General features: G+C 40.2%; 1 protein-coding gene across 1 annotated transcript in view; it reads right to left on the bottom strand.

Annotated features, from left to right (window-relative positions):
* The window catches only part of pnisr (PNN-interacting serine/arginine-rich protein), a 28,953-nt gene extending 15,105 nt beyond the window's left edge, over positions 1-13,848 (bottom strand). The window contains 4 exon segments of the mRNA XM_052024633.1: positions 26-255; positions 4,250-4,435; positions 5,919-6,116; positions 13,631-13,848. Of these exon segments, the coding sequence (XP_051880593.1) occupies positions 26-255; positions 4,250-4,435; positions 5,919-6,006 (504 nt within the window). The 5' untranslated portion in view covers positions 6,007-6,116; positions 13,631-13,848.
* Between the last annotated feature and the right edge of the window lie 487 nt (positions 13,849-14,335).

Raw genomic sequence — 14,335 nt, 5'->3', positions numbered from 1 at the left:
ATGAAACTGCATTAAACAAATTTACCTGATAATCAAACTGGCTGACGGGCACAGATCCCATTCCAAAGTTTTCTGGTGCTCCTCCAAAATTGTTGTTATTGACTTGATTGAACATACGTCTAGAGTCTGGTGCAAACTCACCACTGTCCTGGCTATTGTCCTCTGATGGAGGGACTATGTCCATGGGAGCTGGGGTCGGTATCCACTGCTGGTCTGGTGGTGGGGGAGGTGGTCGATGATGTTGCATTCCCCAGTCTATTAAATACACAAACTGAAATTCAGCACATATTGCAAATACTATGTCAGGTAGACTTAAAGACATATCTTTAAATTGTGAATTTGTAAATGTTAATATTTACTGCTGAACAAGTACACTTCTCTAACACAGATGGAATTTAAGTTTTAAAATGAATTCATTTATTATAGAAAAGCAATTCTGGAACCTCATTATTTTTTTTCTACAGCAAACCTTATCAACCCATGGAATGCTATGTTCATGGTTGGCTAAATGTGCCACTCTATAGCTTGCTTACTATGCAATTTTCAAGGCTCTTTCATGGACACAATATTTTGGTCAAAGATAAAATCAGAGTGGCATGTTCTTGGCTGCAAACTGAGAGGCTGACATGGTGATAGGGGTCAAAATAACATTTACAAACTTAAGCTTCTCACATAACTGGGATCCTTGCAAAGTAACCAGCCAATTGAAGGAATCTGATTTAAAAAAATTAAAAGAAATTTGGTTTGTCCCCTTTGACTCTCACCAACTTTTACAGATGCACCATAGAAAGCATCCTATCTGGATGTATCACGGCTTGGTACGGCAACTACTCTGCCTAAGACTGCAAGAAACTGCAGAGAGTTGTGGACACAGCCCAGCATGTCAGGGAAACCAGCCTCCCCTCCTTGGACTCTTGTCTTTACCTCTCCTTGTCTTGGTGAAGCAGCCAGCATAATCAAAGACCCCCCACCCCGCGACATTCTCTCTTCTCTCCTCTTCCATCGGGTAGAAGATACAGGAGCCTGAAGGCACGTACCACCAGACTTAAGGACAGCTTCTACCCCACTGTGATAAGACTATTGAACAGCTCCCTTATACAATGAGATGGACTATGACCTCACGATCTACATTGTTGTGACCTTGCACCTTATTGCACTGCATTTTCTCTGCAGCTGTGACACTTTACTCTGTACCGTTATTGTTTTTACTTGTACGACCTCAATGCACTCTGTACTAACTCAATGTAACTGCACTGTGCAATGAATTGACCTGTACGATTGGGTTATAAGACAAGTTTTCACTGTACCTCGGTACAAGTGACAATAATAAACCAATACCAAAAAAAGCTAAAGCCAAATCCAGAACTCATTATTCATTGCTGCCAGGAAGATAGAACTCCAAGCATAGAGTTCCACAACCAGAAGAACCAAATGTTTGCTTGAAAAGAGCCAATTAGAGAAACACCTAAGAAATAGTATCTGTCCCATAACTACTAAATGCTTATTTAACTCATTTTAAATGCAAGATACACAAAAAGATGGTGCAATGTTACACTCATACCTTAGCAAATACATGAAAGAAGAAATGAACACAATCACACAATTTAGTTTGCTTAGCTGAGTGCAGCTCTGCTTTGAACTATAATATAGCTACTATATTTATAGCTACTATAAATTTTCCTTCAATTATAAGTTATTGTGATACTTTTCATGGAATACTTAAGATGACCTATCTTCTTATGTGCACTAATTTACATTTCCACACAAATGTCCATCTACTGTTATTCTGCCAATTAAGTTTATCTTTTTCATTCTTTATCATTCCCAAGCTGTACTCAAATTTGCCACTGCCAGACTGACATCACCAAACGTAAACAGGTTTCTGAATCCAAATTGTAACTACTCTCATCCTACCCCTACCACCAAATCTCTCAAGAATATCAAACGGCATCAAGTGTTCCTAATATGGAGAACCATACACTCTTTTCTCCTGTTGATTTGCACATTTCTAAATATTCTACAACACACACAGAAACCTTTTACTGATACCTTGCTCTTATATTCATACTCGTCCAACAGTTTATATTCTGGAGTTACAGCATACTTACAACACAGAAGTAGGCCATTTGGCCAGTCGTGTCCATACCAGCTATACTTAAGAGCAATATAGCTAGAAGCAGTTCCCCCATGCTCTCCCCAAACCCCTACAAAGTCTTTGCTTTCAGTGACTTATCCAGCCTCCTCTCATATGCTACACTTGAATCTACCTCCACTACATCTTGCAATGCATTCCGGAGTCTAACCATTTTCTGTGTAAACATTTTACTTGCATGTCACTTTTGGTTTGTTCGTCAATGACTTTCATTCTACGTCCTCTGGTTCTTGATCTCTCTGTTAATGGGAATACCAGATCTCCATCTACTCTCTCTATATTTTCATGATTTTACTAGATGCCATCGCAATTTCCTCTATTCCAAGAACAATCCCTGCATAACTAAAAGCACCCCTCCCCTGACCAATCCTTGAATCATTTTAGTAAGTCTCACCTGTGTTTACATCTTTCTTAAAGTGCGGTGCTCGGAATTGGACACTGGTTTATCATGACTACTTTAGTCTGCTACTCTCTGCCTCAATTTTTTTTAAAGCCCAGCAGTCGGTATGCTTTTTTTTAACCACTTTCTTAATCTATCCTGCCACTTTCAAAACAATACGTATATAGCCACAAATCTGATCTTGTAATACTTTTAGAATTGTGCCCTCTAGTTTACATTTTTCTTTCCTAGCAACTTGTGGCACTTCACATTTGTCAAAACTAAACTTTATCTGCCACCTGTACACCCATTTCTAATTTGGAAACTGCCCTGTAAAACCACATCCAAGTATTAATACCTATTAAGAAAAGCATCAGTACCAACCCTTGGGCAATGCTACCATATCCTTCTCTCCAGAGAAACAAACCTTTCGCTACTACTTTCCTTTTCCTGTGGCGTAGCCATCTTTCCATCCATACTGCTAAGGCTTTTTATTCCATGTCACTTATCGTCACGATTGAAGTCCATTTTATAGCACTTTAATTTTACTCTGCTTTACTCAGTGATTACTGCTCATTTTATTGCAGTCTTTTCCCATGTTCATTTTGGGATGTTGCTCGAGTGAAAAGGACTTTATAACAGGTCGCAGTCAATCAGAGATTAAAGGACAAAGAACTACATCCACCACAGTAGAACTACAATATGACTAAAGTTACTGGGTAACAGCAAAATAATTCTTAAAAGAGAATCCACAAAATCCATCTTTCTCATATCCCAGATGAACTGCTGTGCCACAAATTCTAACTTTCCCATTTTGGCTTCTGAATTAATGCATAGTTGTTCTGGAAAATTGAACTAAGGCACACACTATTTCTGGGAAATGTGATGAAACTTGACTATTTGATCCCATGTGCAGTATCATCCATCAGATATGATTTAAGAGCAAATGTGAGGAACTAATTAAGGAAGACTAACTCCATGTATTTCAATGACAGAGGAGAAATAGTGCTCGTGAAATCTAGGAACAGAATTGCTGGCATAAACTGGGAAAGGAAAGGGGCAAAGTAGGTGTATGTGTGAATGCTACAAATGAACAAGTTGATAGTTTAAGGAACGGTGTCATTAGTAAAAGGGACTGAGGAAAAAGGTGCACTGTGACTACAAGGGGAGGAGAATGGGAAGTGCTCAAGAACTATTTAACAATAATCTTAAAAGCAAGGTAATTGGTAAAAGAAAGGACCTATATATTTTTCACAATAAAAGGCAATTTTTATTTTACAAAAGCAAAAAGATTATGCACATATTTTGCTACAATCTTGTGCGCCTTTCCTTCAACACCCTCCTAGGTGGGATACATTGTTTTGAAGTTTCTCTCAATTCATCCACAGGAAAAGTTCTGCAATCTTGCCCACGGGAACAGTAAATGGGTTAAAGCCCATAAATGGTCAGATAGTATGTGGCTTATCAAGGAAATGACTGATGCCCAACTTGTTCATTCTTATTCCATACTTCACTGCGCTCATTTAGAATAGAACAATTCATTACAATTAGTAAAGGCCTATGAAACTATTTACTGGTGGCACATGTAGTAAGGGAATACAGTACCTCAGTTATGCAACCATCAACATAATGAAAATCCCTGAGTTTTCTCTATTTACAAGTATAGTTCCAACTGACTTCAAGTTAACAAACATCTCTGAAAAGGTATAAATACAAACCCTGTTCCCATATTCTGTTGAAATTAGGATCTCCTGGAAAATTTCCATGATTGTCTTGACTATTTTCAATGCCATGTACTGCTTGTCCATTGGGTATTATTACTGGCTGTTGTGGTGTTACAGATTCCTCAGAGGCCTCTCTTTGAGCAATCCAGGCTTGTGCTAATGCCGCCCAGTCAATTTGACCTGGAAAAAAGTTTTCAAGGTTATTATAAAGATAATACCACATTGAAGCAGAACTTTTGTAATTTTTCATCAGTACATCACAATGAATTCAAAATTTATCACATTTAGTGAGCAATATGTAGTTTCAACTCAGAGACTGAGAAAGTGCAGCTTTATCAGTAGAATTTCAATTAAGCATCTGAGGTACTGGCCTGTTTCTGGTGAGCAATTAATAATTATCACAGAAGTTGAAGGTAAAGGAAAATATTTTCTTGGAGAGTAGCTTGGGGACAAAGATGATTTACTTCCAGTCCAATTCTTTGGGTTTTGAGAAGGTTGATGTGGCTAATGTGGGATCCATAGACTCAGCCACAGGAGGGGCAGGAGGTACTCGAAAGGTTGGCTAGGTGAGTAATAACCCAAAATGTTGACTTCCACCATTTTCCTCCACAGATGCTGCTAGACCCATTGAGTTCTTCCAGCATTCTTTTTTGTTCCTGATGCTAGACACGCTGAGTTCTTTCAGCATTGTTTTTTGTTCCACATGCCAGCACCTAAGTCTCATATGTCATCATAACACTTTCCTCACACTGTTTACAGTGAGCTTCCACGTGTTCCTGGTGAAGAGATTCTGGATGCCACTTTTCCATCACGGGCCATGGACTCCTGAGTTGCTAAGGATATTACTTCTCCTATACCTCCTATCTCATCCCCCCCCACCAAGGATTAGTCACATGTACATCGAAACACACAGTGAAATACATTGATTCACATATCCTGCCAGTGGATTTGGATTTTTGCAGAGACAATGTTGGTAACTCTTCATTGCTTTAAGGCACTGCAATAGGTAGTGCATGCTTGCTAAGGTACAGCAGGGGAAAGATCACTGGTACCCAGTAGATCATGAGCTTTGTGCCAGGTTTGAGATCTTTGAATGCTCTTTTTCTCAATTGTAAAACCCTCTGTTGACACAGTGGGGGTGGTTGGGAATTTCATCACTGTCACCTCTCTTCCCCAAGGTCTCCCAAGATTTCGAAAGTTGACCACATTTTGCAGGATTTCATAGTGGATCTTTATTGTCGGGGGCTGGTGTTGTTCATGTAAGCAAGCATCACCTGCATTGTGCATCTTGATGACTGAGATTGGAGTAACCTTGGTTCTGGAGTGGAAGTAACAGAGACTGCAGAGTTTCCCATTTGTTGTGTAGATTAGCTCCACTCCAGCAGAAACTTGCTGGATTTGAGGTGGAATATCAAAGCGAGAAAGACTGAGAAGATTACACTGGGGTTGGCTGCTTCATCAACCCATTGGTTGGAAATCTGCATGTCTTAGGCAGCACGTGAAATGGACTGAAATTAACAATTATAACACTGGTCGAGGTTAAAGACGAACATACTAAACACCAAATTCCTCTGAAATTTCTTTGCCGGCATCAATTAATATCAAATACATGCTTTTGATGAACAAGTTAAGCATTGTGAAGATTTCAGTTATGGAAACTTACTTGGATCCTGTTGCTGCTGAAATGATTGCATCCACTGTTGCTGGCTTAAAGGCCACTGCTGCCAAGGTTGACTACCTTGATCCCACATCTTCAAATATTCAACTATAATTGTTTAAAAGTTACCAACAGAAAAGAAAGGTTGCAGTGTTTCCACTCTACCTCAATAGACGAGAAACTCCATAGAGCTGAAAGTATATCCTGGAATACAAAATATATAATTCCTTAGTACATTCAACTGACTAAACTGTTAAAGGTCATTTCTTAAAAATACAGGCAAATGCCACTTATTAACAATTACTAAAGTAATCATTGTTCACAGAAATATACTTTGCAAATATACATTTCTGTAACACATCCTAAATATATTGAAGGATGAAATGGACACCCAATCTATGACTGTGAGTTTCTAGATTAACAAAAGTTGCCTTTAATGTGTAAAGTTGTCCAAAAAAACTTTCAAGGTGTGAAGGTAATGTAATGGAGATCATGCTAAAGGAGGAGTTAAGGAAGCAGAGAGAAGAAAGAATCTGGGAAGTTCTATAAAGCAAAACCAAGACATAGAGTATAAGTGCCAATAATGGTGTAATGGAGAGGGAGTGCAAAGAGGCTGAAGTGAGAGACCGTGAGAACTTGAGCAGGTTATCGCTTTCGAAAAAGCAAAAATAGACAGCTCGAGTTCATGAACAGACTTAAAGAAAGATGGAGAACTTTAATTTACAGTTCTGGGAAGTTGGAAGCTAGAGCTGGTTGCCATTGACAGAGGCAAAGTAACATAAGGTGCAAAATTGGATATTTTGGAGGATATTGGATATTTTGCAGCTGCATTTTGGAGGAAATGCAGTTCACAGACAGTGGAGCTAGAAAGCTAGCCTGGTGCAAATTTGAGGTGATAAAGACAAGGATGTAAGTTTTCATTTATGTCAATGATAAGGATGGGAATCTATCAATGTTTTAGACAAAACCATTTATGACTTTGGTTAGATCCTCATTAAAATTAGGGGAAAGAAATGTGAAAGATTGAACGAGGAATTGTGGTTAGATAGGTATGGAGCAGCAATACAAATCTGACAGCTTTGGAGAGTAACTGGAGATTAAACATGATAGCAAGGACCAAACAAAAAGCACACTTGCAGCTTCTAACAGTGCACAGGTGTGTGAATTTTTACTAACTTCTGAATATGACAGATCATCAGGTATTTGAAACACTAAAAACCAAAGATTAAAACAAAAAAATGGCCAAAGATAACATTGCGAAAAGATATTAAACTTGTTTTAATTGTACACGTAAATGTTAAGAGGCAATGGAAACAAGAATCTGGTGTTCACAAGGTGCCCATTGTTTTCTGAGAATATCCTGAAGTAATTGAGAAGCAAAAATCTGCAGATGCTAGAAAGGGTGTGGACCCAAAACGTTACTGTACTTCTCTCCAGATGCTGCCCGACTTGCAGAGTATTTACAGTATTTTTTGTATTATTTCAGACGTCCAAAAGTACTCTGCCAATGAATCATAGTGAAATGCTGCAACTATTAACATGTAGAAATTCCTTATTGTTCTGCTTTACACACAATATAGTCATGTTCAACCAAATGGAAGCAATAAGTATTCTTCACATTGTGGGATTTTGCAAAAGTATTATGGCATTAAGGAACAGAAATTATAGTTCAAATAAAGGGTGTAGTAGACTAGCACGGTAGCATCAACAATTGTTTCATAGACCCTTCCATTGCAAATTTTAAATGCACATTTATCCTGGTGAAAATGTCCCGTCCAGGAGCCAGGAGGAGAAGAAAACATTTGGAGCTTTGTCCTTCCTTAAATTAGGGGAGGGACTGAGAAGTAACAGACCTGTACTGCGGTTGGGCAAAAAGAATCAGCGTGTGCTATATGGTCAGAAAAGTCAGGAAAGGATCTGGCCCAAAGATAAAGCTTGGTTTGTTAATAGGAGGACCAGTGATGGTGATGAGGTAAGGGATGGGAGCAGCTTGCAATGCCAGAAACATTGAATAGGAACCGACATCATGCTATGTACCCAATATGGAAATCACATCAGGAGCACAGGTGTAACTCACTCTATTAAGTGCCCATTCACATTTTCACAGTAATGTAAAATGGCCTAGGGTGCAGTGGTTAAGTTGCTGGGGAAGCAGCCAAAATTTTGAACCCATGATCTAGACACACAACCTTGAACCCCAACATGGCAGATGCAGAATTTAAATTCAAGTCATTGATTAAATCTGGAACTTGGGGGAAAAAAAAACTCAGTAACTATAACCATACAACTATCAGATAGGATAAGGGAAGGAAATCTATCATTCTTTCAGTTGGCCTTGTCTGTGTTTAATGCAGGTTTTCTAGACTTTTCTTCTGGCTAAATCTGTTTACAGTGTGCCATGATTACAGATATAGATAATGCCATATATCTTGCACTTCCAAAGTCTAAGGATAGAATGAAAAAAAGGTTTATCTATCAATGTACAACTTTCCCTCTGCAGACCATGTATAATTAGATGCTATTACCATTTTAGCATCACCCTTTTTTGAATTCCCTCCAGCAGGATGTCCAAGATCATATATAGTGTTTCAAATGTGGCATCACTGATCACTGACATTCTTATGTCTTTTTCCATATACAGTCAAATTCCCCAAATTTCAGTAGTTTAAACAATATCTTCACATTGTGAAAGTTTTAAAATTACACTCTAGTCATCCACATTTTTGATGAAATTTAAGAAAGCAACATCCATTGGCCTTTTGCAAATAGGTACAACACTCCTTTCCATCCTGCCCCCCCAAAGACACAAGAAGCCAATTTCCTCTACAATGCCCTTTAACTTAAAAAGCCCTTGACATCCACAACCAATTTGTGGATCATTGTACTGATATTCTGGCTTTGAAATTTGGCTTGTATAGTTGTACCTTACCACTTAACATGTCTCCCTTGCCTACTCTACCCAGATTGCCGCTATAGTGTTATGGCTCCTTATCACCAAAAGTACACTCTCAATTCTTCACTCAATCTTTTGTCATCTACTCTACCTTCAAACTCCTAATTTCGTTCCACGCTTCTTGCCTCCTTTTAAAATTCTGTGCGGAACTTCTCTTTATTCTTCATAATTTCCATCTTCATTTCTTCTCCAATTACTGTCTTTCAATACGCTCTCCTCCCTTAACCTCTCTCATCCATATCTGTCACTATTTTCACCATGAGAACTGTACTGCCATGTCTCATAACTGACCAGGCTCACCTCCAATCATGTCCTGGTAACCCATGTTATTCTAACCCACCATGAGTTGTTTAAAAATGCGGTATCAAACTCCAAACTTCAACTTTAAAAACTTTTGGAGGACAACTGACTTAAACACTCATCACCAGACCTGGCTGGAGAAAAGAGTTTCTACTGGATCTTAACTAGAATCAATATTCCAGGTTTAACCTAAAGGGTAAAAATAGCACCAGCTTTTTGTTTCCCCTTTTAATGTCCTTAAACCGCTTCCTACTATTAAGAGTAAGGAACTTAGGGGCTCCTTCAGCCAACAAAGAACAGTTTTGGTGTTCTTATTTAAAGGATATTTTGGCTTTGGATGCAGTACAGTGAAAGTTCATTAGACTGATTCTTGGAATGAAGAGGATATTTTATGATGAAGTATTGAGCAGAAGGGGCCTACACTCTCTGGAATTTAGAAAACTGAGAGGCAATCTTATTGAAATATTGAGGGACAGAGGGGGTAGCTGCTGAGAGTATGCTTGTCCTGGACCAGTAATCTGGAACGTGAGGAATGCCTTCTTTCAAAGGGCCATGAACCCTTGTTGCTTTCTACTCACAGAAAGTTCTGAATATTGAATCATTAAGTATGTTCAAGTCTGAGATAGAAAGATTTTTTGATGATGAGGAAATCAACTGTTATGGTGATCAGGAAGGAAAATAGTGTAGAGACCAATGAAATGAAGAGCCATGAATATACTAAATAAGGGAGGGGGCCTGTTGGGGCATATGGCCTACTTCTACTTTTTATAATCTTCATGGGAAACTGGAATAGTGCAGGAAAATAACGTTGAGGTAAAAGAATCAGATCTAACAAAGTTTTGCAGAGCTGAAACATTGACAGTTTCCCTTACCACAGATGCTGCCTGACTAGCTGAGTTCTTCCAGCATTTTCAGTTTTTGTTTTAGAAGATCAGGCACGATCTTGGCGAATGTCGAGCAGTCTCAAAGGGCTGGATAACCTACATGTGCTCCTATTTCTCATGTTATTTTCTATTACATTCATTCTGAAGACTGGATTTTATTAACATAAAGAACTATCATGTGGAAATAACATAACATTCCACCTCCCCTAAATTACTTATGCAAGTTAAAAATCTGAAATTAAATGAAAAGATGCAGCTCTGCAAATTTAAATGTTTTGCTTTTAAATTGAGTGCAGTCACTACAGGACAACCAAAAATACAAATGGAGGACAATGATAGGAGTGTCAGCCATTTTACATTAAAGTGATTGGACTCAATCTACATTCAAATGGGTTTTTGGATCAGATTTACCTTTGAGGAAGTTAGTTAGACCAAGGAACCAATGTGAATGAAGATGTTTCAATTTATTATCAGACCACAGTTAGAAAATATCATATATCTGTTACAAATGCTAATTCACTTTACTCCTGCAAATTCGTAATAGATGCTGACATTATTTGTGGGGACTTGGCACAGCAAGGGATAAAGGCTTTTTGGTGCTTTTTTTTAAAAACAGCAAAGAGGTAAAATTGAAGGCCATAGCATATCGTACAAATGTTTTCTTTGTCGAATGTTAAACATCCAGGGCCAAGAAGGAAGGTGGATTTGTAGTACAGAAGGATCTATTCCAGAGTTGGTAACGATAGAAAACTGTGCTCTAAATTAAGACATCTATAGTGACATGGAATTCAAGCAAAGTCACTGTCAGATGGTTAAACTGACAACACAGCCATATATCCCTCTATGTACCTGCCAAGTTTGTTTTTCAGATCTGCAAGTTTAAAGCTAGATTTGGATTCTTTCCAGTGAACTCTAAATAACCTTGTAATTCAACATCTTAACAGAATGGAAACTCTAAACAGACAACAATAAAAGAAAAATGTGCATTTATAGAGTATTTATGATCTCAGAAAATCCCAAAATGTTTTTACAGCTAATGGAGCACTTTGGTAATTCAAGAAATGAAAAGTAACCTGGACCTGCTGGTAAATTGCATGGTTGTAGCTCTGAACTCCAGCATAAGTCCTGTATCTGTTCAAGGCTACCTGCACGCATTCCCATACCACTCAGTCTGCATATTTACAAACACAGTCACAATAAGGTTCATGAGCTGTGTCTCAAGGTAATTAATTGAGTGAATGAAATACCCAGCTTGTGATATAACCAGTATTAATCTTCTGAAATGGAAAAATGCAAAGTGTGCATGGATTTTTGAAAAACTTGATGTGAGACAAAAGTAAGACAGTTTTCTGCAGAACAGTAACCGAATTGACAAAAGGGAAATGTGGGGGAATGTCCAATTAAAAACATTAAATTCAAAAACACTGAACCTGCTACCTTCACACCTTAATGGGCAAGCCAGCATAGATATGTTAAAGACAAATCATATCGAACTATCTTGATAGGTTTTTTGATGAAGTAACATAAAGGATTAATGGGGGAATTGCAATTGATATGGTGTATATGGACTTACAAAGTTAATTGATGAAATGCCACATGATAGGCTTGCCATCAAGATTGAAAGGTATGGAAATAAAAAAGGATTATAACAGCATGAATCAAAAATTGGCTAAGTAACAGGGAACAGTAGTAGTGGAAGTTTTTCTTTGGACTGAAGGGTAGTGTAGAGCAGAGCAGTCCAGGGATTAGTATGGCAAACACTATTTTTCTTAATAATTTGGGCATGGGTGTGCAATGGAACAATTTCTATAAAGGCAAGTAACACAAAATTAGGAGGTACAGTGAGGAGGATAGGAACATTTCAAGGAGACAGATGGGATGGACATATGCATGGCAGGGGAAAATTTAATGCCAAAAAACATTGTATTTTGAGAATGAAAAAAGGCAATATAAACCAGAGAGCAGAACTTTAAAGGGGATATGAGAACATAAAAATCTGGGGCGCATGTGAACAGTTTGCTGAAAGTGGCATGGAAAGCTGAGACAGTGGTTAAAAAGCACATGGGATCTTATGCTTTATAGAGGCATGAAGGGCAAAGGCTAGGAAGCCATGAACTTTTAAAAAACACTTTCCTGCCACAGTGGAAATAGCTGGTTCTGTTCTATGCATCTTGTGAAAGATGTGAAGGCTTTGGTGGAACAAATTTCCCAAAATGATTCCAGGGATGAGGGCCTTCAACTGATTGAATAGACTATAAATGCTGAGGTTTGAACTACAGTAGGTTACAAGATCAGAAAGAGATACTCAAAATTATGTATGATATGGACAGAGTAGAAAGGGAGAAACTCCCCAGTGGTGTCAGGATCAAGAACTAAGTGACATAGAATAACGTTGCCTAGCAAAAGTACCAAGAATGAGTAAACAGCTGGTAATTAGGGTCTGGAATACATTGTTGGAGTAATAGTGGTGGCAGATTCAATTTTAGCATTCCAGATAGAGCAACATATATCTAAAAGAAAAGATGTTGTGATATTGTGGGGAGAGGGTGGGGGAAGTGGGATTAGGGGAATTGCTTTTACCAGAGCAGGTATGGGCTTGACAGCCCAAATGGCCTCTTACCATAATCTAACCAGTCAGTGATTCTGAAATATCAGTGTCATGTAGTATTCTTGAAAAAAAGATGTATCCAAGGAGGATACTTACAAATAAAACAAGTTTTTAATGCATACCCTGTTTATTAAAAAGCTATTTCATAGACAACTACCTCCGGAATACGTGTCTCGATCAAGACTGCTTTAAACCAAATAAGTGTAACAAACGCACTTTTATTAATAACCTTCATTTGGCAAGTATGGAAACCCTGATTATATTTCGAAGATTCTCGAGTTGCCACAGCTTCACAGAAGAGGAAAATTAAAGAGTAAAGACAACTTATTTTATCGTTTGGAATCCACTGGGGTGATGTTCGTAAGAGAGCCACATTTTTCATCGTCGCCCACCCTGCCACCAAAGGTCGAGTAGGAGCTGGCCCGCCCACCCCCTTCCCTCCCTCCCCCCCCCCCTCCCCAACCACCCTCCCCCCTATCCAACCACCACAGCGGACCCGAGCAGAAAGCGGGCATTTCCCCCTCGACCCCAGGCCGGGCTCAGGCCTCAACCTCCACGGGTTTCAATCATCACAGGAGAGTCAGGCGTGCTCCCCAGGGACCTGCACTCCTCCCCACCCACTGGGGATCATCTGCTTTCCCCCTCCCCCAATCCACCACCCCTCCAGAGGAGCAGGGTCCCGTCCCGCTCGGTGGGCATATCACCCCCCCACCCAAAAACCCGGTGGCGGGGGGAAGAGGCCAACCCTCGGACACCATCCACAGAACCACCATCGAGTCTCCGGGTCTTGTCGGGCGGACGCGAACGACTGCGGCGGGAGTTGGTTTTCCGTCGGGTCGCGGAGGGAAGAGGGTTGGACTCCAGCCCCCGGTAGATCGGGTTGTTTTTCACTCACCCCCCCCCCCCCCGCCCGGTCATGATGAGGAAGGGGTTGGACTGCAATCCCCGGTAGATCGGGTTGTTTTTCACTCACCTCCCGCCGGGCCGCCCGCTTCCAGCTCCGAGCCGATCAATATGGCGCCGTCACCCCCGACCCGGAAGCAAACCCGGGAGAAGCTGAGCCCGGGGCCCATACCTCCCGGTGGGTGTCCGAGGAGCGGGGCGGGAGGGGAGGAGCGGGGCGGCGACGGGTCCTTCACATGCGGTGTTAATCGCTTCCAACGCCTTCATCCGATGCTGCCATGAGGCAGATCGCGGGACGGGCGTTCTCGTGCCACAGCGCGAGATTCCGCCGTGCCCTCCCTCGGTCGGGGGGGGGGGGGGGGTCGCCCTCTGCAAACGCAGGTCGGAAAAACCTCTGCACTGTGAGGTGCAAGTCGCAGAATCACGTCCCAGGGCTCTGCTGATCAACTGAGGCTTTTGTACTTCATTAATCCGGTTCCATTTAAAACAAAATCAACGCAGCACCCCAGTTCTTTCCCCTTCAATGTATATTGTTTTCTGCAACCAGTTCCTATGCTAGCAAATGACATGTTTGCATCACTCTTGCTGGAGAAGTTTCACTTTAGAGTCCCTATGGGATTTCTTGGTGACTATCTTACATTGGTGGACTCTGGTAATGGTCATCCCCACTAGTGGGAACATTTATTCTCTATTCAGTCTCTTAAAGCCTTTTATAATTTTAAAGACAATTATCCGTCACCTGTCTGCCTTCTTGAAGGTAAAGAGACCCAGTTTT

Source organism: Pristis pectinata, chromosome 10 (genome assembly GCF_009764475.1).
Source record: "Pristis pectinata isolate sPriPec2 chromosome 10, sPriPec2.1.pri, whole genome shotgun sequence".
NCBI lineage: Eukaryota > Metazoa > Chordata > Chondrichthyes > Rhinopristiformes > Pristidae > Pristis > Pristis pectinata.
Note: the sequence above shows the minus strand (reverse complement) of the source record. Positions and strands in the feature narration are given on the sequence as shown.